This window comes from Zeus faber, assembly GCF_960531495.2.
Source record: "Zeus faber genome assembly, chromosome: 6".
Lineage (NCBI taxonomy): Eukaryota > Metazoa > Chordata > Actinopteri > Zeiformes > Zeidae > Zeus > Zeus faber.
Window position 1 is genome coordinate 16,508,437 of NC_137201.1, and position 27,808 is coordinate 16,536,244.

The 27,808-nt window shown below is 43.4% G+C and overlaps 1 protein-coding gene across 1 annotated transcript; it reads right to left on the reverse strand.

Annotated features, from left to right (window-relative positions):
- Positions 1-290: 290 nt before the first annotated feature.
- Positions 291-27,280, reverse strand: man2a2 (mannosidase, alpha, class 2A, member 2; the record flags this gene model as incomplete). Its single annotated transcript, XM_080002079.1, has 23 exons — positions 291-443; positions 898-1,011; positions 1,308-1,502; positions 2,207-2,284; positions 4,941-5,074; positions 5,274-5,415; positions 6,019-6,152; positions 6,745-6,859; positions 7,081-7,203; positions 7,418-7,654; positions 8,812-8,977; positions 9,074-9,144; positions 9,230-9,344; positions 9,548-9,730; positions 11,089-11,291; positions 11,618-11,795; positions 15,948-16,134; positions 21,775-21,948; positions 23,720-23,847; positions 24,240-24,411; positions 25,781-25,925; positions 26,103-26,360; positions 27,149-27,280. 23 exons carry the CDS (start codon positions 27,278-27,280, stop codon positions 291-293), a joined length of 3,537 nt encoding a protein of 1,178 aa, XP_079858205.1.
- Between the last annotated feature and the right edge of the window lie 528 nt (positions 27,281-27,808).

The following is a 27,808-nucleotide window of genomic DNA, read 5'->3' on the forward strand; positions in this document are numbered from 1 at the left end:
ATAAAAAATAAAAGAAGGGACAGCCTCAGCTATCTTGTCTTCTTTTGGAATGGCTGCGTAATCCACCGAGGCCTCTCGCTCCCGGAGACGCCGTGGAACGACGTCCACTCTGTGTTTGTACAGTGGAAGCTGCTTCTCCGGGTGGGAGTGGGTGAGTGTGTTTGTGGTCCTGCACAGGAAGACCCGGTGGAGCCTCTGCGCCGGAGCCCAGTCTTAAAACATGGCCGCCGGGGCCCTTGATCGGGGTCCCGCTGAGGATCCGTCGCCAGCCACAGTTTCAGAGGCGGAGCTTAGCGCAGCTTGAGCTTGAAGGCCGAGATCTCCATGGGCTCCAGGCTGAGGGCGGAGTCGTTGGCCAGCGGGGAGCCGGCGTGCATCAGCGTCAGAGACATGGGCTGCAGCAGCTGCACATCCAGGCTGCGGAACAGGCCCGACACACTCAGCTGGACGGAGAGAGGAGAGGATCAATTACTAACTGAGTAAATAAATAGCTAAATAAATAGATCAACAAATAGATAAATACATACATAGATTAATAAATAAATTAATGGATGAATAACGGCAGCCAGTTAGGTGTATAGCACCTTTCATACGACATGTAACTCAAAGTGCTTTACATTAAAAATGCCATCAGAGAGTAAACAAGCAAACAAGCAAAATGCATTTAATACAAAGTACAATAATAAAATAATTAAAAACATTTTTCAATTCTTGCAACACATTTTGGGACCGCCACGTCGCCACTGTTGACAGTTAGGGCTATTTGACCTGGACTAAATCTGAGTAAATAAATCACGTATATAAAATAAATATAAATGTATGTAAAATATATAGTGTAAAGCCAGCTCAAGGGTTGAAAAGGTAACCAGAGACATGGCAGAAGGGAAGTGTCCTTACCTGTCCCTGGGTGGTGGTGCAGTTGAAGCCCAGGTTCTGGGCCTCCAGGCCACAGTCCAAGCCTTTACGGTGGAGGATCATGGCGGTGTAGGGGGATGGAGAGTGGGGGTCCTGCTATACACACACACACACACAGACACAGACACAGACAGAAAGTGATGAGGGCTACGCCTAAATTCTGATTTTATTCCAAATATTCAGACTGACAGACTAGATTACACGATAATATTCCGCTTCACTGTGGCGTGTAGACACCATAATAAGCTGGATAGAGCTGAATAAACACATCAATTCCTCTTGATTTGATATTTAAACCGACCAATGAGCCGTGCAAACTCGTTTGGCTGAAGGAATCAAAATAACGTGAACATCTCCCTCAAAGACACATTTCATAGCCCTCGTTGCGCTACCTGGCTCTGGATGCTGCGCAGGTTGAGCAGGTGGAAGTCGCAGGGCAGGGTGCCCTTCAGGGGGGCGAAGGTCTGGAGGGGGGGGATGCCCCGCTTCTTGGGCAGGACGGGCAGCGCCAGCACCTCGTGGTTCAAGATGGCGTTGGTCATGTGACTGAGCAGAGAGGGGAAGCTGGTCGCCCCGCTGTCCGTCATCTGGGGGCGGGTGGAGACAAAGGGTTAAGGCCGAATGAAGATTAAAAAAAAAACCCGGGACGAGCGGGAGTCCTTCATTTGTCTTTACTGCGATAAATTTGGTATTAAAATCCACTTTAAAACAATATCATTAAAAATAAATTAACTCCATGGAAGGAAAAGGAGGATCGTTTAAGTGGTGCTATGGGGACGGGAGACCATGTGTTACAGCACCCCAGGAGAACGCAGCTTTTCATTCAAACAAAGGACTGTCGAGGCCGATTCAAAGCCGTTCATCAATTCAAAACAGCCGGTGAAATGAAAAGCCGCACGGTGTTGGCACACGGCCGCCTGTCTCTGTTCTATCAGGATACGTCAGCCAGACTCTGTGTGATATGCGACACTAAAATTCTTAGTCCTTAAATAACAATGCATGGGCTCTTGTTTTGAGAAGGAGCAGCTTTGCGCTACAACATTAGCAATTAGGAAGGAAGAGGATGAGAGAAGTAATGAGTGCGTCCATGTACTTGATGAACAGTGTTACCTGTTGCATACAAAGCCACTTCCTGTGGCAACATGGTGTGTGTGGGTGTGTGTGTGTGTCTAGGGCTAAGGAGAGGTAGAGGAAACGTCTACCTACGCCTAGAAACGGGAGCTACAGCACAGGACAACAAAGCCGGCTCGCTAACTAGCTAGCATCTGTACGGTTGCCAAGGCAACATTACCTCTTGAACTCCGCCTCTCAATGTTTGGGAGACGAAAGAATGAAACATGGAGGAGAGCTTGGCAAATAAACCGCCACGCTGAAGTTAATTGGGCGTCAGAGAAGAGGGGAGAGATTAGGAGGAAGACATTAATAACATTTACATTTAGTCATTTAGCAGAGGCTTTTATCCAAAGCGACTTACAATTATTCAAACACCGATGGACACAGCCATCAAGAGCAATTAGGGGTTAAGTGTCTTGCGGAGTCTAGCAGGAGGAGCCTGGGATCAACCGGCAACCTTTAGATTACTAGACGACCAGCTCTACCTCCTGAGCTACCACCCCCCTAATAAACAATGGATGAATGACAAGACGTCTTCCCTTCCGACGACCATGGAGAGAGATTTGGGATTCATTCCATATCTCTGTTCTCGATGCGGTCCACGGGAGAAAAACGAAATGTAACACACACACACACACACACACACACACACACACACACACACACACACACACACACACACACACACACACACACACACACACACACACACACACACACACACACACACACACACACACACACACACACGTCCCATGACACCCGTCAACTTCCTGCCCTAGTCCTGCAAAGCCATTTGGTCCAGTTCATTTTAAAGGATCATTTTCATATAACAACATTGGGTGAGTTGCTAATATGCAATAATTCTACTAAGTCTTTAACATCTCTATAAACACTGAAACTCTAAACAATTGCATCGTTTCATGTGCACACAAAACTGCTCAGCTTTGGTTGTACAACTACTTAAATAGAGGGCTGTACCAGTGGCTTCATGTGCCATTTCAAAAAGCCAATTGAAGGATTGATTGGAGTCCTTTGAGTCCTGAGGGGTTCACTGTTCAGTGTTCATGTTATTATTGTAGAAATACTGAAAGGGCCTACTTTTGGTACGTTTGGGTGAAAGACTTTACCAGCATAACCATACGTTGGCTTACAGTGGAAACTTATTTTTACACATTGAATATGCATGACTGATTTGACTGATGAACATTTTATAGTGCACCAGCTATTATGAGATCAAATGGCTATTATGAGTAATCATTCACTTGGTAATGAATTATTCAACAAAAACACTTTGCATTTAGATATTGATCATTGTATGATCTGGTTTTCTCTATATTCTTTATTTTCCCAGTATTCCTTGTAGGAACTTGAGCGATATAAATCCCAAACAGGCCTTCCACAATACTATATATTGATAGTTTTAAAAAATGTTATATTTATGCAGGGCTGTAAAGTTGAATAACATTACTGCAGTGTTAGGTTTGCATAGTTTTATGAAATCATATATTTATATGTAGATATATGCAAGTCTCACTGTAAGAAATTTTCTATAGGTAGGAGACATTTTAATGGCACAAGTTGAACAAAATGTCAATGATACAGTCCTGTGTTCCAGAATGGAAGATGAAACGGTCAGTTAAAGTCATACCCACAGGAACAACACCCTTTGTGACCCAGTCGCAGGACCTGAAGCCCCGCCCCCTGCCAGCTCACTGTTCGCTGTTTATTAATATTACACGTGTCCAAATTTGACAATGCACATACTACACCGCTGCAATACACCAACCAAATGTGAAGTAGATCGAATGAACAGTTGTCGAGATAATTTAAGGACTGACAAGCTGCTTTCACACATGTCCAAATAATTTCAGGGTTGCAGTGCATTACCCGGATGAGCTGTACGTGTGAATGCTAAGGTCCGGATCATTTGACCAGGACATTACCCGGACTTTACACAGCCAGCACCCTAGTTAAAAGCGTGCATAATGTCCGATTGAGCGGTATGTGTGAACAGTGCAGGTTATTGTCCAGATCATTCACAGTGAGCGAGTGGGTGTGTTGCGTGTTGCTGACGTCTCTATCATGTGCCAGTTATTTACCTTCATGGGGATCTTTGTGCATGGAGCCTAGCTGCTAAGTACTCCTTTCTGCTTTCTTAATTATTCCTTTCCACTCTCTGGTTTAAATTGGGGATACGTCCAAACACATGGAGTATCAACGCAAAAAAACTTAACTACTGATAGGTCTGTAGCCTCATCCGCCATTTTGGGTGTGCTGTAAAACTCTGCAGCGTCATGTCCTTCCTACTGCACACTCTACCCAGGCACCGCCCCTCATCTAAACCAAACTGATTATTTCCAGGTGGTGTCCACGTCTGACACGGACAATCTCCATTTTTTTTGCTACATGTGTAAAAGGTTACCTCAAGACAATCTCCGGATAATCAGGTCCAGACATTATCCAGACATTGCTAGCTGCTGTCACAAATGCACTCCAGACAGACAGACGTACAGAGATTCCTTCCTTTATAATTAGATGTAAATTGTCAAAGAAAATCCAGTTGAAATGAACACAGAATGTTCATAAGAGACAGTCCTAACACAATGATATACGTTAAAATTTCAGCATATGAGTTAAACCACCTCCTACAATGTTGAATATAGTCAGTCCAAATCAACAAATGTCCGAAAACAGTTTAGAGCGGAAGCAGCAGCAAACAAATGAAGGTTAAAAGTGGTTCTCAATAAAGACAAAGTGTTGGTTAAAACGCTAGAGCATCATCTATCACATGGAAACGGTTCAGAGATAGAACAAGCAGAAATCAAAGTGTTGGGGGGGCGCTGGAGTTACTATGATATACAGTTTATTGCAGTGCCTAAACCACATCATGATAAAAGTTTAATGCTGACCTTGTTTCCCGTGGACCTCCTCTCCAGCAGGAGGCGGAACCTGTTGGCTGTCTTCTTGTTGTCCTTCAGGCCCTGGCCCAGCCCACGGTTATCGTCTTGTATCAGCCGACGATCCATGATCACCTCCAGTTGTCCTGAGGGAGGGAAAGACAACCTCTGTGTCGAGGGCCTACAGACATGGCACTTTGAGCTCAAGGCACACGTAGCTTTCCTTTGTAAATATCTCCTATCCATATTCTGCTCCTTTTCAGATATATTTTAAATTTGAGAGAAAAAAAAAAATAATAATAATAATAAAAACAAAACTGCTTCCCCTCGAGTGGAAGTACTGACCGCTCTCCAGGCTGGTGACGCCCAGGGCCTGGGCTGTGTGCAGGCTGAGCCGGTGGTTTCCGTCCTGGATGTAGGCCTGGCTGGGCATGGGGTAGAAGTTGGCTTGGAGGGGAAGCTTCATGAAGTGACGGCGGGGCTGCATCTGTAGATAGGATTTCAGATATGAAAGGTACAACAATAAAAACCGAGCTCGTGAGGAACAGCAGCATCTGTACAAATTGAGCAAACAGTAAAGCAAACAGTTCTTTGGTCTACTGCACTTTGCTCGTGGCTGAATCTAAAACTCAAACTGAAAGTGAAATTCACATCCTTGGGGCTTTGTGGAGCACCCGTCATGCATGTAAAGAAGGTTCTTGATCAATCTGAGGATGTGTACAAATAGTTTTTTGTTATGCTACAGTTATGAACTTGTCGCCATTTGCATGTACAATGAGTAAATGTTATTTATTAAGAAACGCAGCTCAAATCAAAAGCTCTACTTTTAGTACGTTTCAGGTGCAAACCTAAAACTCAGTTTTTAGATACTATTGGAAACTTGTTTTTACACATTGCATATGTAGGAGTGATTTTCACATTTTATAGTGTGAGCTGGCAATATGGCTATCATTCAGTTGGTACTGAATTATTCAACAAAAACGTTTTGCGTTTGACAATAGTGCACAGACACTTATTAGCATAAAAAGAGGCAAGATAATGCAAAAGAGAAGAACTCTTTTATTCACCGCCCATTGGAGGGAGGACTGACCTGGAAGCCGTTGAGGTCCGTGTAGAAAACGTCTCCGCTCTGGATGTCTGTGACCAGTCGCATGGCCAACTCCTTGTTGGTGTGGTCTCTGATGTCCACCGTGGTGGTGATGTCTATCGAGAGGCCGTCCACTCCTTCAATGAAAACATTACAAACTTGAATAACAACCTGGGTGGCCTTTACCACATCTAGATGCATTGGTGCTAAAAATAACAACACTTAACAAATTAAAGTTCAAAGTAATTTCCTCAGATTGCTGAAACGCATAGTACTTACTGTACATATCCATCTCTAGAGCTGTTGCAATTATTACATAATTGACAGATCGCAATAATTTTGTTAAATCATTACGATTCTACAATCATCTATTATCACATTTGAATCAAAAGTTATAAATGACAACAAATAGAATGTGAATTTTCATGTTTCTGTCAGTTGGGTTGAGGCAAGTTAACTGTCAACCCAAATTCTTATCTCTTGATGTTTAATATTAATAAAAAGCTTTTCTTGCAGGTAGACATTACACTGAGCTTATACTATGACAGTGGCATAAAATGAACAAACAGACAATTAAACGCGGGGTTTTTTTGTGTTTGTAGGACAATTAATCGTCAATTAACCGTTAAATAACCGTGACAGCTCTAAATGATTCAGCTATAATAACCAAAACTATCTGCAATACTATGAGACCTCAGTTGATGGTAGACCACTGAGTGTTGGTGTTACCGGGCACATTGTTGATACAGATGTTCTGCTGGAAGTGCTGGTAGAGCGCCTCCACCTCGGAGAAGAGCGGCCCCTCTACAACTCGCACCACGGGCGGTTCTTTCTGGCTGTACGGCTGAGAGGCGGAGTGGAGAAACACGATAAAGGAGATGAAAGAGGATTCTAGTGAGCGTGGCGCACCAAACATGAATAAATTAGCGTTAAAATAAATAAATAAAAATAAGACCAGAAGAGCTAAAGAGTCCCGGCACTCTATTGTGTTGCTCTTCAATCAAAAACAAGACCCCACCCCCCAGAGCCCTCAAAGAGGAAAGTTGCCAGCACAGAAATAAACACCTTGGCTTTCCCGTCAGGCAGGAAGAGGTAGGCCCCGCTCTTGTCCTTAGAGGGCCGAGTGCCGTAGACGTGAAACTGCATCTGGACCTTCACTTCCTGTGGGTCGTCCTTGAGCCGGATGCTCTGAGGAGGACACAGGCCACGAGGAGAAATAAGACAGCGAGCGATTCCCCAAAGCGAGAGGGTAAACAGGGGAGATGAAATGGGACGTTCAGACAGCGAGAGCTGCCTGCTGAGAAATAATGCCCTCATTTCTCTTCTTCAACTCGATATAACCAAATGTTAAGCCGAGGAGCAAATCCCCAAATACGATCTTCAATGGAAAGTGACCGGTTACCTCCAGCAGGCCGGTGGATCCGGAGAAGCCCAGCGTCAGTGACTGGCTGGTGATGTAGAAGGTCTGGGGGTCCGCCTGCTGCGTCCGGACAGGCAGGGGATCCGCCGCCCGGGCGCTGACCCCCGGCCCGGGCAGCCTCAGGAGGGTGTCAGAGCGCAGCGTCATGGGAGAGTCGGGAGAGTCGTAAAGGTGGAAAACGGCCAGGCCCAGCGGCGGCAGGCGGACCATGAACGTTGCCTGAAGAGTGCGCATGATTAAAATAAAATTTAAGTACTTTTTTTTTTTTTTTTTTTTTTTTTTTTTTTACATTTTTCATGACCCGCACTCGATATATTTTTTTTCTCTCAGGAGAAACTGGGTGTGTACAGGCTTCTCCCGGATTATATAAATGTTAATTTTAAAAGGAATATTTATTGAACATTTAATAAAAATGATTCCCAAAATCCCATCCCATGACTGGTAACGCTGGGTATTAGTACTCAACACTAACAGGGCTCAACACTAACTTTTAAGTGGTTGTCAGGGTGGCAACCAGGCATCGGTTTTTTTTCACACGTTTTTTTAGTTAACTGTACAGCGATCTAAACACATTTATGGTGAAAAAAGGTCTGAAATATACTTGTGGTGGTAGCCAACGGTTTTCCGGGTTACGAGTCCATCGATCGCGGATGGCTTTGTTCTCTTGGATGGTAAAAAAATAAAAATTGTACGCGCATACCCCCGATTAGTCTAATCTTTGTAGTGAACAGCCAAATCCTATTAGACTGACAAAATTCTGAGTTGGGTACAGCCTTACTACATAACATACTAAGATCTGATGTTAAACCGGCACACTTTGGGCCGTTAATACCAATCAATCACTTGAATGCCACAGCCTATTTGAGTATTGTTGCTGATCATGTGCATCCCTTCATGGCCACAATTTACAGTACCCATCTTCTAATGGTTACTTCCAGCTTGATATCGCACTATGTCACAAAGCAAAAGTCGTCACAAACTGTTTTCATGAACATGCCATGTTGTTCAGTGGCCTTCCCAGTCACCGAATCTGAATCCAATACACCAATACACAACACCTTTGGGATGTGATAGAATAGGCGATTCGCAACATGAATGTGCAAGCTGACAAATCTGCAGGAACTGCATGACGGAATCATGTCAAAATGGATCAGAATCTAATAGGAATGTTTCTAAGATCTTGTGGAATCCATGCCAAGAAGAATTGTGGCTGTTTTGAGAGCAGGGAGAGGCACTACCCAGTATTAGTCGTGTTCCTAATAAAGTTCTCAGTGAGTGAATACTGTGTGGTTTTAGCCCCCTAGTCTAAACATAGTCTTTGGTTTGTGCAACCAACAAGAGGCCGGCATTATAAGTCTTTATAGAACTGCTTGTACCTTAAACACCTCATCGCTCATCTGGCTCGGGGAGCTCCACTGGGCACTGAGCTGCACAGGGAGTGTCTGTCCGTCCTCGGTGAGAACCCGAACCCGCACCGTGTTGACCAGCACGGTCACCGCGCACAGATGCTCCTGCTCCACTGGGTTGAACAACACCAAGTACCTGGTGGGGGAATGGAGGCGTCAGGAACTGATGAGAAACACTGCACGCTGGAGGAACTAGGGACGATGGGAGGATGGAGGATTTTGGGGCCGGTACCTCGGTCCTGCCGGGTCCAGCTCGATGAGTGTCCGCTGGGGGAGGGAGTCCTGCGTGGCCCGTCTGTCATCCTGCATGAAATAAAAGTTAATGCTCAGTTTTAGATATTTTTGATTCATACATTATGCTCATTTCTTTCCCCCGCTCCCCGCTCACCGTCTCCAAGAAAGGTTCCGTCTGATAGAAGCGATAGAACTCTTTGTTCTTCATCACCAGGAAGTGAGCAGCGTTAATAATCACCCTTTTCAACCCAATGAGCGAGCGCAGCAGCCTGCAGGGGAGGACAGACAGTAATTACAAGTACTGTACAGGAAAGTAAAGCTTGAAAGGATTCTGAAAGCTGCAATTTCATCTTCTGCTACTTGAGTTTAATCTATTTTTATCTCTCTCAAAAAGAAGAGAGAAAAAAAAAAAAAAGCAAACGAGACTAAGCACTTCAATTTAATTTAATGAATTGGATTTAAACCTCCTTACTTGGAGCCGTAGTCGATGACGACGTTCTCCTTAGCGGTGCCAGTGATGGCGTCGTGATGCTGGAAGAGGGCTACGGTTTGTCGGCCATCCACCAGCAGAGTGTAGTCTGACACGGGGTAACGGCCCTCCATGCCGGCGTGACGAGCATTAGAAACCGCAAGGCTGTACAGGATCTCTGCACCCCTGGAGAACGACGACAGGAAGTTCGGACACGGTTGATAAAAGACCAAGACATTGCACCCAGTTAGGTTTATTTAGGGCTGGGCAACATGTTGTTATATTAAAGACGGTGTGATATGGGAGGAGATATCGTCTGGGATTTTTGGTTTGGGATCAATGCTTCTAGCTCAGTCTAAATTATCAGTCTAAATTAAAAGACCCAAAACTGAAACTGATTATATTTACTCTATTTTTATTATATGCACTTTTTTTTTTCCATTTTATTATTATTATATGAGTAATTTATATTATTAATGTAAAGCATGAACTATAATTTGCATGTCTATAATTTGTGTATGAAAAGTGCTTAGTTATTATCTGCTTGGTCATATTATCAACATTACTAATGAATACTGGTGTTATGGAACACAGTTGATCCCCGATCCGTACGCCCCCCCCCCCCCCACAGTTTGGCACGAATGTGAACGGTGGATTAAATGCAACATTTAACAAGCACAGTGAAATACAGTTTTACTGTCGTGGTTACTTTTTTTAAGGATTAATTCCCTAAATCTCGATGCAGAGTTGCAGTAAAAAGATGATGTGTGACAAGACCCTAAATCTCGATGCAGAGTTGCAGTGAAAAGAAGATGTGTGACAAGACAGCTGCATGTTGTGTTTTAATCTGAAACGCAATCATTGGTTTACGGTACGACGCGCTATGTGAACGCTACATTACGATCTCTTGAATGAGCAGTGGATACAACCAATGTCTCTGCTATGCGTCTGCACGTCCGCCATATTGAGGTGGTCAAGATCCACGAGTAAACAAATACAATGTGTATTAAGAGATACAGACTTCTCTACAAAATCGGCTGTAAATCGTAACGGTCACTGATTTCCATGAAATTTGGCTTGTTATAAACGTGAGAAATTGAACATGATACCTGTTACTTTATTGGAATTAAAGTACTGGGGGCTAATCTAATCACATTTTTTCCCCATTCACTACCATTTTATAAATGTTAAGATATTATTTAAACATTGGACATCTCGGATGTCATTTTCATTTAAGATTTTACAGAGTAAAAGGAGAGCAAAGTTAAAGGTTTCTCCCTTTCTTTTTTTGCTTGTCCGAAATTTTTTCCGATCCGTGAGTCAAAACTGTGATACATTCTGAACTGTGAGTTTTGTGATGCGTTACACCCCAAGAAATCTCAAATATTTCTTAAAGAAAAAATATCTAAGGAAAGCACCAGTAGTCACTCCCAAAATATCATTACGTTTGTCAATATTGAGGTATCGGTAAAAAATAAATCATGATATTTTGTTTAGTTAATATCGACCAGCCCTATGTTGTTCAACATCCCAGCTACTCCCACCTGAGGTGCGACTCCAGCACGCGGTCCAGGCTCTTGTAGAAGGGCCGGGAGGTGAAGTAGCCAGTCCAGTAGTGATCCTCGCGGTCGGCATAGGCGAAGAAGTCTCCGCTGAGCACCGGGTATTCTGCCGGCCGGGCGCCCTCGGTGACGCCGTTTGCTTTGTACAGCGCTGTGAAATAGTCCGATAGTGTCCCAAACTGGGCCTGGAACGATAGTGACGAGTGTGAAACAGGTTCTTTCAGATCTTGCTCTAACAGTTGACAGAACAAAGGGGTTTGGGGGCGGGGTGGTGGGGTGCAGGATTCTTTTCAATCCATTTCACTTTCATCTTAGAAGGAAATTTATAAAACAAAACATCCAAGGAAAATAACTTTGTTCTGTCTTCAAGTTCAAACAACACTTATACATAATTTATTAACACAAGAAACAGCTTGACGCAAACAACACAACACCCAAAACAAAGAGTACAACAGTAAAAAAAAATAAACAGCCTAACTTTGGGACAGATGATGAATTGGGTTTGGCTCACCTGTACATGCATCTCAGGATGAGAGTTCATGAAATCAAAAAGCTTCTGGTAGTTGGTGTACTGCTGGTCCCACTCCAGGGCTTTGTCATAGCGAAAGTCGTCCCCCAGAGGAACTAAGAGCACTTTACTGCGGAAAAGCTTGGACTTCTTACGGTATTGATCCAGCAGCAGATGTGCCCTACACATGGAACGAAAAGAGGACATATTGTTGGGTACCAAAATCGAAGTGGTGTTAGGAAATCTCAAAGGCCAGCACATAAAGCGAGCCGCCTGTTAATTACACCGGTTAAAGATTACATCGGTTAAACTTATTAGGCCCTATTATTATTTTATTAATGAACACATTTATATTGCATATTTTCACTTTCAATTTGCACTGAAATGTGGCGGATGGAAGATCGTTTTCCCGGTGTCAGCGTCCCCTCGGTGGGGACAACTAGTTGGGCGCATCGCCTGGGTCGCAGACTCGCTGCACTTTCCCCGTCCCCGGGCCCACCACCGCCCAGTCCATCGGGGCATTTAAAATACGATTTGGTTATTGACTAATATGACTAACAGTTTCAAATGGCTCTTATAATATACACAATATTTTAGAATATAAACAATATTCTATATAATATACACAATATTTTGTATAATATAAGTTATATTTTTTTTAATATATGCAATATTTTTCAGACTTAGACTAGTCTTAAGTTGAAACTTCCGTTTAAACTGGATAAAATCAGTCTTTAGGAACATCCCTATTCTGAATGTCGAAATAATCAGTAAGGGGACTGAACATTTTGTTAATATATCACAACTTTGACCCAGCCCTCAAAATATTAATTTAATTTACAAGCGCTGAGCGGTGCACATACATGAAGCAAGCCACCTGTTAATGACCAGTAAAAGCCACTCATCAAAATCTGTAATTATTCTTCTGAATGTGTTGGAACAACCAGCAAGGAGATTGAACATTTATTTTCATTAAAATTTGTTTCAAATTACAAGTCCTCTAGCGTTTCATACATGGGTCCAGCCATATAGGTTTCATGGTTTAAATTAGACAATGCGCAGCCTAAAATGTCAGTGTTCAGATTAGGGATGTTAATGACAGGTCTTTGCTAGTCGCCGTATCAGAGGCATTTTTCGATTAGTCGTTGTTGTTGGGGTGGGGCTTTTTTTGTTTCATTCAATTAGAAAACTAAGTAAAACAATAAAAATCTACAAAAGAACAAAACTTTTTATTTGCTTTGCTTCCAAAAAAAACAACAAAAAACGAATGCGCTGATCTGAGCTGCGGATCGAGCCCTCTGCTGCAGAGCTGCTCCAACTTGCCTTGGTCCACCGGGGAGCGCGATGCTCAGCGTAATGGTTTGGTCGACTTTAGGGGTCTCTGAAATCGTATTACAAGATTCTCCCAGGCATGAATATCTGAAATATATTGTGATGTTTACAAGTACAGCTAAGAGGGGTGTATAAATGTTTTCGACATCCCACTATTTTGGGAAGGGTCCAAGTCTTAATTAAAGGGTTAGACCACCGAAATCCCCCCGCAATTTGAATCATGCCATAAGACATGGATTTGCATTCTTTTATGCGGCGCCGTGTCTGAGCTGTCCTTTCAGCACCACAATTGCATGGAGACTGATGTTCGAAATTTACTATGTTTTGAGCTAGGCCTATAGCGACACTTATTTAACAATTTTGTAACATATAAAGCGATCACCTATTATTGAAATAATTAAATGAGTTGTTTTAACATGATGTCTGAAAATGAAATCATTTTGCTGAAACACCACATTTCTTTATGTGCATTTGCGAACGTAGGCTAAAATAAAAGAATCATGATGAATTAGATATTCAGCTATAAAAACGCTAGAGAACTGCTTGGTTTTACCCACATGTGATGGCAGTCTGACATAGCGAAATGACGACAAAGCGGCATCTGAAATGAAACCTAATTTTGCTAAGCAGCTTGTATGTGCAATGTGCGTGCATTATGGGACAGGACAGGAGGCAGACACAAAAAAAAAATAAAAACAATCTCTATGATAGGCCCCCCCGAATTTTTATTTGATTCTGAGGAAGTCAAACTAAATATGGAATTTTTCTTTTTTACCGTCCACACGGAGAACCTGTCGACAGTCGGTCAATTAGTTGACATATTTTAACATCCCTAATTCAGATCAGTACTCTGTATCAACAAGCCCCCATGAGCCAAGTACTCATACTCTCTCCAAAAGAAAAACAACAAAAAGGTAACAGGGGATCACCACTTAAATGGCAAATGGTCAAATTAGCTCGAGAAAGGAAAAAGAGAAATAGCTTCTACTTTAAGAGGTGTTTCCCAAAAGCCATTGAAATCAGCTTTGGAAGTTTGCCTGTTTATTTTTTCCCCAATGAAACATGCATTTGACAGCTGGGTCACAGTCGGTGAATACACGATAAACACCCTGAATTAAATCATCCATGTCAGAGACAGAGAACAGAGGGTAAACAATACACATTTTCTGAGAAAAAAAAAAAAAAAGGTTAGAAGCCACATACACATAATTGTGCACGGGTTTAGATGGCTCAACTAAGAACACTTTCAATTAAAACACAAACTAAGAGCTGAACGGTCAATTGTGCTGAAAGATAAACCAGAGCTTACTACAGATGTGGCAACATCCTCTACAGCTTAAGGTCTACATCCTGTGACAAGTTCCTTTTCCCTCTCCAGAATCTGTTCAAGGTTAGTCATTTAGAATTTCGATGGTATTTTGGTATGGATGCACCAATTGTGAAATTCTGGGCCGAGACCAATGTTTAACATAACAATATGGCCAATAGCCAACACCAATGTTTTCCGAGTTCACTTACAGTTTTCCTAGTTCCTATGAACGCAGCCTTAGTTCCTGCTGGAGCACTGCAGAGAGCCGTGTCCGAGTCTTCTAAAATCTATCGCGGATGGCATCGTTCTCTCAGGACAGATAAAAAAAATAAAATGCTAAAATGGGTCACCAAATATACTTTGGCGGCTGTTAACATACCTGGACGCTCCGCCCAATTGAAATCTACGTGTGGTGGAGGAGCCAATGCATCTTTAGCTGCTTTCACACATGCACTCCGGACAATGTCCGGATAATCAGGTCCAGACATTGTCCAGATTTACCCTTTCACACATATAGTTCACAACCGCAGATTGTCTGTGTCAAATGCGTTTACACGCCTGGAAATACTCTTGTTTAGACGAGGGGCGGCGCCTGGGTACAGCGCACAGGAGGCAGGATGTTACACAATAACACTGAAGAGTTTTAGCATAGTCAAGTGTTGTTGTTTACATTCATATTGTACATAGAAATTATGTTTTCATAGATGACACTACTTAAAAATATCATTACTTACTGGTAATGATGTTTACAATGGAAGAGCTCAGGAAGCCTTTTTTAGTCCTTCCTTTGGTTCCATTATCCAAATACAAAGTCATTGCACTTTTAACCTTTTTGTCCCTCTGCAGCTTCCAAGTCCAACCTAAGATTTACCCTTTTTCTCCTTCCTGTTGCTCCGTATTTCCTAACAGGCACGCTAACTGGGTTTATCTTTAGCCACTCATGCTAAAACATGCTCTGCTCTTTTCTCGTTAGAGCAGCTCTTTAAGTCATCTTTCTCCTTTAATGGGCCGGGGGAGTGGGCGGTGTTTTAGAGGCAGAGCAACACAGTCCTCACCGTAGTTGTAGTTCCGTGATTTAAGGAATTATTACTTAACTTTGGATTAACTCTTGTAAAAGAAGATTTCGTTGGGGACATATTTTGCTACCTGTGGGACTTGGTATAAACACTTCTGTTCATCTTTTTTACACTGGAGTCATATGGGTGTATTTTCTAAGAAGAGTGCAATATACATGAATAACCAGCCATATCAACTTCCACCTAAATGACCGTCAGCTACCACATGTGGGAAACACTGGATAAACATCGGCCACTGCCATCTGTGACTGTCAGCTTATTTACAGAATGGCTGAAGGCAGTCAACAAGGCGAATATTGTCCAAAACTGATGTACGGCCGATAAATCGGTGAATCCCTACATTTTTGGCCTGTTTCAGTGGGTTTTTTTTTTCGTTTTTTTTTATTTAAACTGACTAATGATCGAAGGCAGCGTTTCCCTTCCTGGCGTGCGAGGTCCGTTTGTGGCCCAATCTACCTTGTGTTCTAACCGCCAGTAGCCGTCTGGTTCTGGCAGGTTTTCAATCTAATTTTCCAAAAACAGGGTTTGGAGAAGCCTCCTTCCATAAAAAAAAAATTAAATAGCTTCTCCCGCCGTGCAAAAGACCCACATGGAGGCTGAATCATGCTGTCCTCACCTCTCTTCCACGTTGGCCTCCACCACAGCCTTCGGGGGGACTTTCCACGGACAGTTCACGCGTCCACCTGGCAGTCTTTTGAAGTCAAACTGGCAGCAGACTTTGGGGTCTGGTCCGCAGGTGTGAGGCACATCATAGCTGTAGAACGGCATCATGTGACAAAAGATGTCTGTGCCGGATGATTGGTCTGTGAACAAAGCAGTAAAGAGAAATTGGAAAGTGGACTAAAATAACTATTTGGACTTGGGAGTTGGCGCGAAATAAACGAATAGATAATTTATCCTTGGGGAAGAAGAATTCATTTTAGGGCTGTGCAAACAAGAAAAATAGCAGCAAAATAAAGAAAAAAATACAATAAATCACTGGTGAATCACTGGTTGCTAAAATTTCCATGTCCTCATTATTTAAACATCAAAAGTAGTATGAGTCATTTTTTCAAAAAGGCCCGGATCGAGCCTGCCGAGGCAGTGATAAATTTTGGAAGAGCAGACAAATTTTATGTTTGACAACCTTCCCCATGAAACAAATCTGCTCAAAAAAATAGACATTTATTATCTTAATGAAATCATACCAACATTTCAATTTAGCAGTCTTACCAAAGCTTAGCTGATTGAAATATTTATGCCATTACTCAAACTAATGGCCTCTCACCAAAATAAATAATCACCACGTCAACCGTTTAAGACACCTCCGAATAGCTATTACCCCCCCCCCCCAAAAAAAAAAAAAAAAATATCAAAGGCTCATTGTGGACAAAAATCATCAGGACAAACTACAATGTTATTTACTTGAATTGAAATTGAACACTCAAAATCACAAAATGATATACCCTCCAAAGTCCGGACCAGTACATACTCTACAGCTACTAGCAACGGTGCTGGAAGCGGCTTTCAAGATTCAAGATGTTTATTTATCACAAACTTACTACACCTGGAGATTATACACAATAAGTACAAAGACACAATAACTCAGTAATTAATTAACTAACTAAACAAACTGAACTAACTAATTCCTAGAACGTAATTCAGTTAATAAATTGAACAAAATAAGCATAAAAAGGTAATATATTGAATGGGGATGCAAATTAGAAATAAGAGGAATCGATTATTTGTATATATACAGATAAGGCAATAAAGTGCCCTGTGAATAAAGTGAGGTAGTGTGTGTTGAGACATACAGTACAGTATACAACAGTATGACACAGCAATACAATAACAGTACAGAATGCAGTACAATGTGCAACATACATTACAGTAATGCAGTGGGGGCCTATGCATGTGTCTCAGTGAAGGCCCCTGGTGAGTTCAGCATTGACAGCCCTTATGGCTTGCGGTAAGAAACTGTCTCAGTGTCTCTGTTCTCACTGCGTGACTGTGGAGGAGCTTGCCTGACCACACCAGCTGGAACAGTCCGTTGTTGGGGTGGTGAGGATCCTTCATGATCCTGTGGGCTCTGCTACTACACCTCCTGGTGTATAAGTCCCCCAGGGAGGGGAAGAGTAGTTCCAGTGGTACATTCGGCACCACCCTCTGCAGGGTCCGCCTGTCCTGAGCAGTACAGTTCCCAAACCAGGCAGTGATGTTGCCTGTCAGGATGCTCTCCACTGCTCCAGAGTAGTAAGACTTGAGGATCCTCACCAAGACCCTGAATTTCATCAGCTGCCCGAGGTGGTAAAGCTGTAATTACCAACGGCGCGTGGGTCCTCGGTTGTAATCCTCTCCTAAAGTCCACAATCAGCTCCATAGTTTTGCTGACATTGAGGAGGAGGCTGTTGTCCTGGCACTAGAGTGACAGATCAGCCACCCCCTCGTGGTGGGCCTTCTCATCGTTGTTGGCGATCAGGCCAACTACGACTGTGTCGTCAGCAAGCTGAACCTGCCCACACCGTCGTGTGTACAGCGAATACAGTAGCGAGACCAGGACACAGCCCTGGGGGGGATCCTGTGTTCAGGGTGAGGGTGCTGGATGTGTGCCTCCCCACCCTAACCAACAGGGGCCTGGTTATGAGGAAGTCCAGGATAAAGGCACACAGTGGAGTGTTCAGTCCTATCTTCTGCAGCTTGACAGCCAGTCTGGTGGGGACTATGGTATTGAAAGCTGAACTCTAGTCGATGAACAGAAATCTCACATAGCCCTCCATTCGGCCATCGAGATGCGCGAGCGTGGTGTGCAGTACCTGGGAGACCGCGTCGTCCATGGACCTGTTCGGCCAGAATGCGAACTGCAGCAGGTCAATGGTGCGGGGGTGGGAGGTGCTAATGTTATCCTTAGCCAGCCTCTTGAAGCACTTAACAACCACTGAGGTGAAGGCCACCGGACGGTAGTCATTCAATCAGATCGCTGGAGATGCGATATTTGGCACAGGGATGATGGTGGACCTCTTGAAGCAGGACGGGACCACCAACTCGGCCAGGGAGGCGTTGAATATCCTAGTGAGCACCAGGGCTAGTTGGTTAGCACAGGTCTTTAGTACTCACCCAGATATGCCATCTGGGCCTGCAGCTTTCCTGGTGTTAACACGCATCAGGGCCCTCCTGACGTCATGCTCAGACAGAGTGCGCGCTCATCCCCAGCAGTGTAACTTCAATTAGTTGGCGAGCTAATGGAGTTGTTGCCAACCTCAAAATGCAAATAAAAGGAGTTCAGTTCTTTAGCTAGGGAGGCCTCCACACTGGTGGCTGGGGAGGGGCTGCTCTTGTAGTATGTAGTATTGCCGAATACAAGCGGCCGCTTACAATTGTTGGAAGCGGCCGCGCGAGCATTCAGAGCGCCGTGGATTGATTTATCAACCCAGCGTTTCTGGTTCGGAAATATCGGAACTTTCACCATGGGAACAATGCTGTCCGCTAACGTAGCTATGAAACTCATAGCTATTTCCGTAAACTCACTGACCTCACCTGAATTTGATTGGAACATGTCCCAGACGACGTCACTCAGAGTGTCATGAACTGTGGCCTCCGATTGGTCCGACCACCGCTTTACGTCCCTCGTCACTACCTTTCCACGTACGATGCATGGCCTGCAAACAGGAAGTAACGAGATGGCAGCGTGGTCCGATTTCCCAAACGCAGGAAGTGAGAGGGTCTTGTATCCGTTCTTGTACAGTGTGTAGCAGTGGTCCAAAGTTCTTTCTCCCCTAGTGGCACACGTGATGTGTTGGTGGAAATTAGGCAGAACTTTTTTAAGGTTTGCCCTGTTAAAAGTTCCCAGCCACCACCACAGCCGCGTCGGGATGTTTGTTTTGAAGTCCGCACAACACATCAAACAGGTCCAGCAGTGCTGTGTCTGTGTTTTCTTGCAGTAGATATAAACAGCTGTGATGATGACTGCCCTGAATTCCTGGGGGAAGTAGAATGGACGGCATGAGACGGTCAGCTGTTCCAGGTTCGGCGAGTAAGAGAGAGTCTTGATGTTGTTGGGAGTTACACCAGTTACCGTTTATCGTGAAGCAGACGCCTCCATCCTTGGATTCCCACAACTCCTCTGACCTATCCACACGGAAGACAGCAAAGGACTGGGCTGGACGAATGGCTTGGTCCGGCACCAGCAGGTTCAGCCATGTCTCCATCAGACAGCTCCTCGTATCCCTTTGGAATGTAATCCTTGCGCGAAGGTCATCCATCTTGTTCTCCATGGACTGGACATCGGGAAGGAGGATGCTGGGCAGAGGTGGACGGTAAGGTTGCGTCTTCATTCTGATCCAAATGCCGCCTCTTTTGCCGCGGTTCTTTCTCCTTCGGCCCACCAGTAGAACGGCGACTGCATTGAAGTTATTGTCCTTGTTGATCGTGTTGGCGTGTAAAATCTCTGCCCGCCACTCTGGATCCGCGGATAAAATGCCCAAAGTTGTTCTTCCAAAGAATTTTTATATCCACGAGTGCATCGCGGTGGAAGGTGATCACTGCCGATGAGTTTTTGACGGACACAGCGATGTAAAAAGAAAATAAATGCTAAAATGTGCGTAATCACACGGAGCATTCCCACAGGCAACCACAAGGGGTGGTGCCAAGCAGCAATTCTGGAAAGACTTCCAAAAGCAAAACACAGCGCAGCTGATAGAGAAACTCTTTGGAGGCTGTCTGTTTATTAAAGCCGCCAAAATGACTGGTGTGGGGATGGTGCGGTGAGCAGCGACACCTGACCTAGATTTAGGTAATTGGGATCAGTGTGGCTGCATACCTGTTGCTTGTTAGTTGGTTTAACAAGCAACGTGTTATTCCCCACACACACTCAGGATAGGAGCCAGTGTCATTACATGTCCTTTCTGCTCCTGGGCTAATTCCAGCTAGCCCACTCTCGACAATAAACTCGGTATTTACAACCCCCCCCCATTGTCTGTGTCTCTGTGCCGGAGGGCCCTGAAAACGCCACTTGGGAACAACGACTCTCCGGAATGGGGAAGGGACACAGAAGGGCCGTCCTAAGGAGCCACCCTGGAGCCACCAGCAGTTCAACGGGCGGCCCCAGCACCAACCCTCTCCCGACTGGCAGCAGCAGCACCTAGGGGGTCCGGCTGAGAAGTGGCACAGCAACCACCACAGGTAAACATGGCAGCCAGGTAGTCTCCCTGGCCTCAGTTTGGTGTCTGGGGTATGTGGTGGGGGGGATGGTGTGGTGAGCAGCCACACTTGACCTGGATCTAGGTGATTGGGATCAGTGTGGCTGCATACCTGTTGCTCGTTGGTTGGTCTTACAAGCAACAGGTTAAAGCCCCCATTCCCACACACACTCAGGATAGGAGCAAGTGTCATGACATGTTCTATCTGGCTAATTCCAGCTAGCCCACTCTCTATAATGAACTGGTATTAACAACCCCCTGGCGTCTGTGTCTCTGTGCCACAGGGCCCTGAAAACGCAACTTGGGTGGCGAAACTACAACACTGACCAATGACACATTAACAGAAAAGAAAATACGAAATAATATGTGGGGTGCAAAAATGAAAATTCTTGCCTGAAAAAGAATCACTGGGCAGAATCCTAAACTGAATACCAAATGCTGGTTTTCATTTGCCAAACCTGACCGTATCATTGAAGCAAAGACATACAGTATCAGGCTAGCCTGCTACTCTGAGTAATAGTCGCACCTGCACCATGTACTTTGCACTGAAAAACAATTACACCGTCAATATAATGATTAAGACACCATTGCAACGGTAGAAGCAGCTACTTAACATCCTGGACTTTGAATACAGGAGTTGAGAATCAAGTTTTTCCCACTGTCAAATTCTGTCTTGTAGACAAAACAAATTCTGTAGTAGACCTCCTACTGCTGCTGCTTGTGTTGGTTATTGTGTAAAGTGGATGTTTTGTCACTCCACTACACGGTCTTGTATTTGTATTTTTAGCCCACAACTCTCAGCTAGATGTAGGTGCTGAATAGCTGCACTTTAATTCCAGTTCAACCATTATACTTATTGTAAATCACTTTGAACCAAAGTGTCTGCTAAATTACTTAATGTAATGTAATCACCTTGTCGTCAAATTGTTACTACGGACAACTACTACGGTAGTTGACGTCATTCACTTTCACAGAGCAGGAGTACAGTATGAGCACCTGGGTTACTGGAATAACCCATAACCAGTACAGGAGAGCAACCAAAACAGCATCACATTTGGTAAATAAATTATATTAAATCATATTAGGCATTTTTCACTCATTCGATCAAATTTGTTACTTTGCTATTTTAAGCCATCAAAAACACAGTGGATCCCTACTTGGACTATTGACAATTTTGTGACTATATAAGACAATATGTATAAAGTGGACTGCAATTGAAAGTAAACCACCATTGGACGGATAACAACATGGCATGTGCGGTCCACTCACCCCAAGCTTGTCTCCACATGAACTCCAGGTTGTGTGTGGAGGCAAAGTGCTTCTTAATGGAGTAATGGACCCTTTGGATCAGCATGCTCGTCATGTTGGCCCTTTTCAGCAAGTAGGGCATTGTAGCACTATGACCGAAGGGGTCTATTGCCCACCCAGAGCGTGGCAGTACACCTAGCACAGAGAGAGAAGAAAAAATAAAAAAAAGGATTATTAAAAAAAAATGTTTTTGTTGGCTAAAAATTAGAGCTTCTGCCTTTCAATTAGGAGAAATTACTTATAGACAGGTCTTAAAACTAGAAATTTATTGTGGTAAAAAAAGCTGTTCTGTTTAGCATAGCATCATAAAGGTCAACAATGAAGCAAGCAATGCTGATTAAGGACTATTATTCGCCAAAGGGAAAACAGTCATGCAACTTTCCATGAGTATCGCTGCGCTGTTGGCACGGGACAGGCAAGGGCACAGTCAACAGAAAGGTTGTTATAACCTGAAACTCCCAACACAGAACCGAAAACCGCAGGCTGCGGGTGAGTAGTATGAGCAGGTGCTAAGCGTTAGCAGCTTGCCGTCTGCACGTGTAAAAACACAGTAGTACGTGCAGCGCTTCCAGGTTCATAGTCTCACGAGACTGGGACACCTGGTGGCTGTAACTTATATTAACTGCCAAAAGCTTCCAAAGGCACAGAAGTATTTTGGATAGCTGTTTGTTATAATATAAATAAATAAATATAGCTGCAGTACACTGGGTCCAGTATCGACACCAATTACAATTTTTCGAGTTCCCATGTAACGTAGCATCAGTTCATGCTGTTGCTCCTCTTTACATCAGCATTATTAATAAAACTAGTTAAAATTTTCAGATTTCCCTTGAATGCAGCATCGGCTGATGTGATGACAGAAGTTTTCCGAGTCTTGGTGATATGCAGAATTACTCATACAAGCTGATACACTTGTTGCATGTTATTACTTTATACTAAAAATTTGAAAGTGGCTGTCTACTACCTCTAGTCCACAGAATACTGCCTCAGTGTTTCTATGGAATGTAAACACTCTGTGTGGAAGTTCCCAACAACTAGGTTTCATTCAAACGGATTACATCAGATTACAACAGTGCATGTCTCTCAGAGACATTTCATCAACTTTTTAAACTGTTAGGACTAAAATTAAACGGACACGATGCTCTGGAGCTGCAAGCCATCTCCATGTGAGGACACAAAAACTGAATATCTTTTGGACTGTTTTGTACTCCTACAGTTTGTGTGTGTCGACTGGCTCAAATGCCGCAACTTAAGGAGGGACACGGCACCGGGTTAGAGGCGAACCGGATACGTCGATTTACAAAAAGGGCAAGAAAGATAAAATATCAAACGGAAAGGCCCGCTGACGTCAAGCAGGCAAGGCCATTCTCACACACACGCGCAGTTTGGAACCACTACAACGCGATGGAGTCTACACTACGCAGCTTGCACGGTGCGATTGTTAGTTCGTAGCCACAACATGCACATTTATAGCAAATTGGATGATTTTACAAAGCGTCTTACTCCACAAACTCATCTCATTCTGCCACCCAACCCGACGTTTTACAACATTGGTGTGTGGGCGATACACGAAGGTTCGGCTACTTCCGGTCAAATTTAATTGGTATTTCACTAATTCCTGCTCCAGAATCTCTCTGAGAATCTTCCCGGAACAATATCAATAGGGGATCCAGCCTAGGCGGGAGGGCCACTGCGGATAATACGCATGAGCAAGAAGAAAAAAAATAAAATAAAAAAATAAAAAACTTTGCATGCATGGTGCTACAACTCCATCCTAGGGCAAACCCTGCATATGCATTATGATAATAAATAATAACAAATTCAAAGTCAAACACCATATATTTAGGAGCCAGCTCTCCAAACCCATCTGGAAGCTTAAATCACAATCCTGAAATAAGCTCCATACCTAGATTTCTCTCCAGCCACTGATGACCCTCTATCAGCTGGTCTATCATGGCAAAGTAATGAGCGTTGGCTTCATCTGTCATCACCCAGCCTCCAGTCACAATTTCTAGCTGCCCGTCTTGGATCAGTCTGGTGAAGAAAGAAGATTAAGAAAACAAGGTGAGGATAAGCTCATGCTAAGAGGGAAAAGTCACATTAAGCAGATAACGTGCTATTTTGGGACCATCCCTTTGTCACCAAAGAGGCTCCAAGGTACTTAGGTTACACTTTGGATACAATTGGATGACTCCCACATGGGAGAAGCAGGTGACCTCCCATATGTCACTCATGAATGAATACAGTTAGTGTTGTCAAGACATTTCAGACAATCACCAGATTCAAAATGGCTGGGGACAGCCCTCCAGAAAGCTGGAACGGAGATTTAAAAAAAGAAAAAAAAAAAAAGGCGTGTGAAAGGTCAGTTTGGCTGGCTCTCAGAAGCAGTCCACATGTTTGATTCCTTGTGCTGTGCTCCCACTCACTTGCGCGTGGCCTCCTGCTTGTGTATGTCCACGCTGTCCCACCACTTGGAGAAGAAGGAAATCTCAGACCAGATGAACTTCCTGCGTGGGTCCTCGGCCAGCTTCACCACCATGTTGTTTAGAATATGTTGTGTCTGGTCCGCGAAGTACTTATCGAATGTCTTGATCCAACCTGGAAAGATTCAGCAGAGAATGTTAGCGTTTTAACAGTTCAGGTAGCACCCTCCACTGCGTTTTGTTTATGCAGGAATAGCTCAAAAATAAAACTCATGTTTTATTTAGCTAGGGCAGAGCACTAGCTAGAGAAAACAGAGGGATTTAGCATCACATGACTGATGACGTGTGTTGTTTAAAGTGGATCAAATATGGAGCGGGGGGAGTGTTTAAATATTATTTGAAGTATTTAACACACACACACACACACACACACACACACACACACACACACACACACACACACACACACACACACACACACACACACACACACACACACACACACACACACACACACACACACACACTCTCTTTCCTGTTCAGGTTGAGAGGACAGTTGGTTCAGGAAAAGGAGATGGCCTCGGACAATAGGAAGCTCACAGAGCGGGTCGGAAACTAGATACCAAAACAAATTCCCACAAAGATAGTGTTCATCCTGAAAAGTGCAGGAGACAATGCAGTGCAACCAGAGGAAAGGGTGAGAAATAAAGAGAAAATCAGCTTACACCAGCTCCCATGGGTGACAAAACAGTCGTGTCCCTTTGCAGTTCTTATTATTGCATTGTGCCCATTACTGCTATGGTATGATTAATTATGCAACAACAGGAACTCCTCACTCAACTCCTCAATCGTTTTGCCAATTTATATGTTTAAATGTAATATTCATCATTAAGTTAATTGTTCATTCCCAAATCTTTACTATTGTTTGCTCATCTTTAGGTTTGGTTTAGCTTTTGGTTTATTTTATTGTTAACTTCTTAGGTTTGTTGCACATGTCGAATTTATCCATCTTGCAGTTAGTGTTTAGGTTTATGTACAATTCCAATTTTTCCTCATTTATTTTTTTAGGTCATTTTTACTGTTTTTGTTTCCTTTAGGTTAGCAACAGGTTTGTTGTTTATTCCATATTTTATTTTTCTGTTGATTGTTTATTGTATATTTTCACTTCTCCCCCCCCCCATCCTCTTTTTAACTTCCAGGTTTATTGTATACAGGTACTCCTCACTTCGTGACCGAGTTCCGTTACTAGGACCAGGTCGTTAAGCGAATTGGTCGATAAGCAAGTACCCGTGTTATTTCACGCTTTTTTCTCTATTTTTATTCTATGGCCTATTTTGATGGTACACTAATATTTCCTCCAGGGATAAATAAAGTACCTATCAACCGACTTGCTTGATCTCAGCACTCAGTCATCATTTATCACCAAAAACCAGATAACCTCTTTTAAAGAGGAAACATGACAGTCTGTGGCAGCTCACCGCCTACTGTAAGTCTGTATGTGAAAAGTTTAAGACTTTTTAATCCACACTCCTTGTGCAGCTCACCTGGATCGTTGTGCGAGTGTGGGATGACAAACACTTGCAGTGGTTCATTGTCCCACTCTCCAGGGTTGTAGGTGATGTCAAAGCCCTGTTTCCATACACCGCCATCGGGGTTGTCAAACTTCAAGAGGGAGTACACATCCAACATCTAAAAAAAGAGAAAAAAATACTCAAAAGGTTACTCCAATTCCTAGCCTGGTATTTCTCTACACCACTCATTGTGAAAAAATGAATGACAACCTTTCTAATGTAGACAGGAAGAACATTTCTAAATAGACATGAAAATGATAATAGGGATAATTATATTGTTTTCAGGCAAGCTCACCTGGAGCTCGGTTTGACCGTGGTTGCCAGCACCAAACTGGCAGTCTTGGGGTTTTACAGCGAGGAAGGTGGGACGGCCGTCAAACGGCAAGACCCAGGATCCATTGGCACTTCTGAAGGGCAGGTGGCCGCTGGGAGACACAGCTCCTGTGTCTGTGAGCTCCATCACAGAGTCCTTTATGTGACTGATTATTTGGTGGTTTTCTTCCAGAAGCTGTTCTAGCTGCTCTATACGGTTCTGCAGCACTGAGATCTGGCTCTAAATATAAAGAAAGAGAGTATAGAACCAGTTTAAAGTTGTACACTTGCACAAAATAAAAGCTCTTTCTACAGCTTGTATTCTATCTAAGGCTGGAAAATATGGAGGAATTAAATGATTATCCCGATAATCATAGGAAACTGCACAATATTGACATGAATTATGATTATGATTAACTCAAAGCCCAGTGTTGAAGTGTATTAATTTAAACAGTTTGTTTTAATGAATCATATATTAAATAACCATGTTTCCAATAATATTTACAACCTGAGACCTCATAAAGAGGTATTTCAAGCAATGGTCACGTCATGAGACACCACAGAGATCATAAACAATAAAGTTGAATAATGGCCCAGCCCCCACTCAAACAACATATTTGACCAAATGTAACCCACTCAATAAATTTTCCAAAGTAACAAAAGACAAAGGAGCGTTCAAAATACAGTATTTCAGCTCACACTCACGATACCCCACGTTGTTAAGCACACTTACTGTTTTACCTAAAAAACAAAATGTGCTATCTATGTGAGAAAGATGTGGCTGTTCAGCAATTTCATAATGATGTGTGCAAGAGGGTGAACAGTCAGAGTGAAATTAATTATGGGTATTGCAAAATAGAATAAAACAATTGAACCACAACAATTATGCCTTCAGGCATTGTTTAACATTAATTGTTGCATTTTTGGGATGATGAATCACTTCAGTTTGGTGCTGAAAGAGGTACAACCTCGGTATGGTACCAATGAAAAAAGCAGCTTTTCAACAAGATACATGCAGCTTACACTTACCCTTGGGAAATTACCGCCGTTCTGTCTTCGTGCAGGGTCATGCTGTACTCTGTCCAACATCAGGTAGAGTGAGAAAACAGCCACACAGAATATGGCCCCTCCACACACTGTTACCTGTTTTCTCAGCTTCATCTTTGACACTAGTTTCCTTCCCACCGCAACCTAAATAAAATGACCTTGACTGGGGGCTCTTCCCCCAGGACAATAGAAGAAAAGTCCTTGAGGACAACAACAGAATGTAGTCTGATGTGATGAAAAAAAAAAAAAAAAAAAAAAAAAAAAAAAGGACAAATACGCTGAGACACTTGTATTAAAAATGGTTCATTGTTCTTTTAAATTGCCTCATTTCCCTTATAACATCAGAGACAATAGATGAAAATTTAGCAGTGATGGTAGCAAAAATGGATATTTAGCAGCTGTGATGGCAAGAAGCCTGTCAGCTTTGGCCAAACCACAGCAACCACTGGGCTTCTTTAAACCGACCCTTGTTCTCAACCATCCGAACCTCTGAGATTGAAGGATAGGGGAGGAAAAAAAGCTCCACACAGCGGGGGCTCAAACAGGGAGCCTACTGTCCCTGCATCCCGATGTGCATCTCTGTGAGCTCGCCTGTGCTCTCCTGGTCTTACTGCAAATCCCAGTAGAGCGTCTAATCTTCTA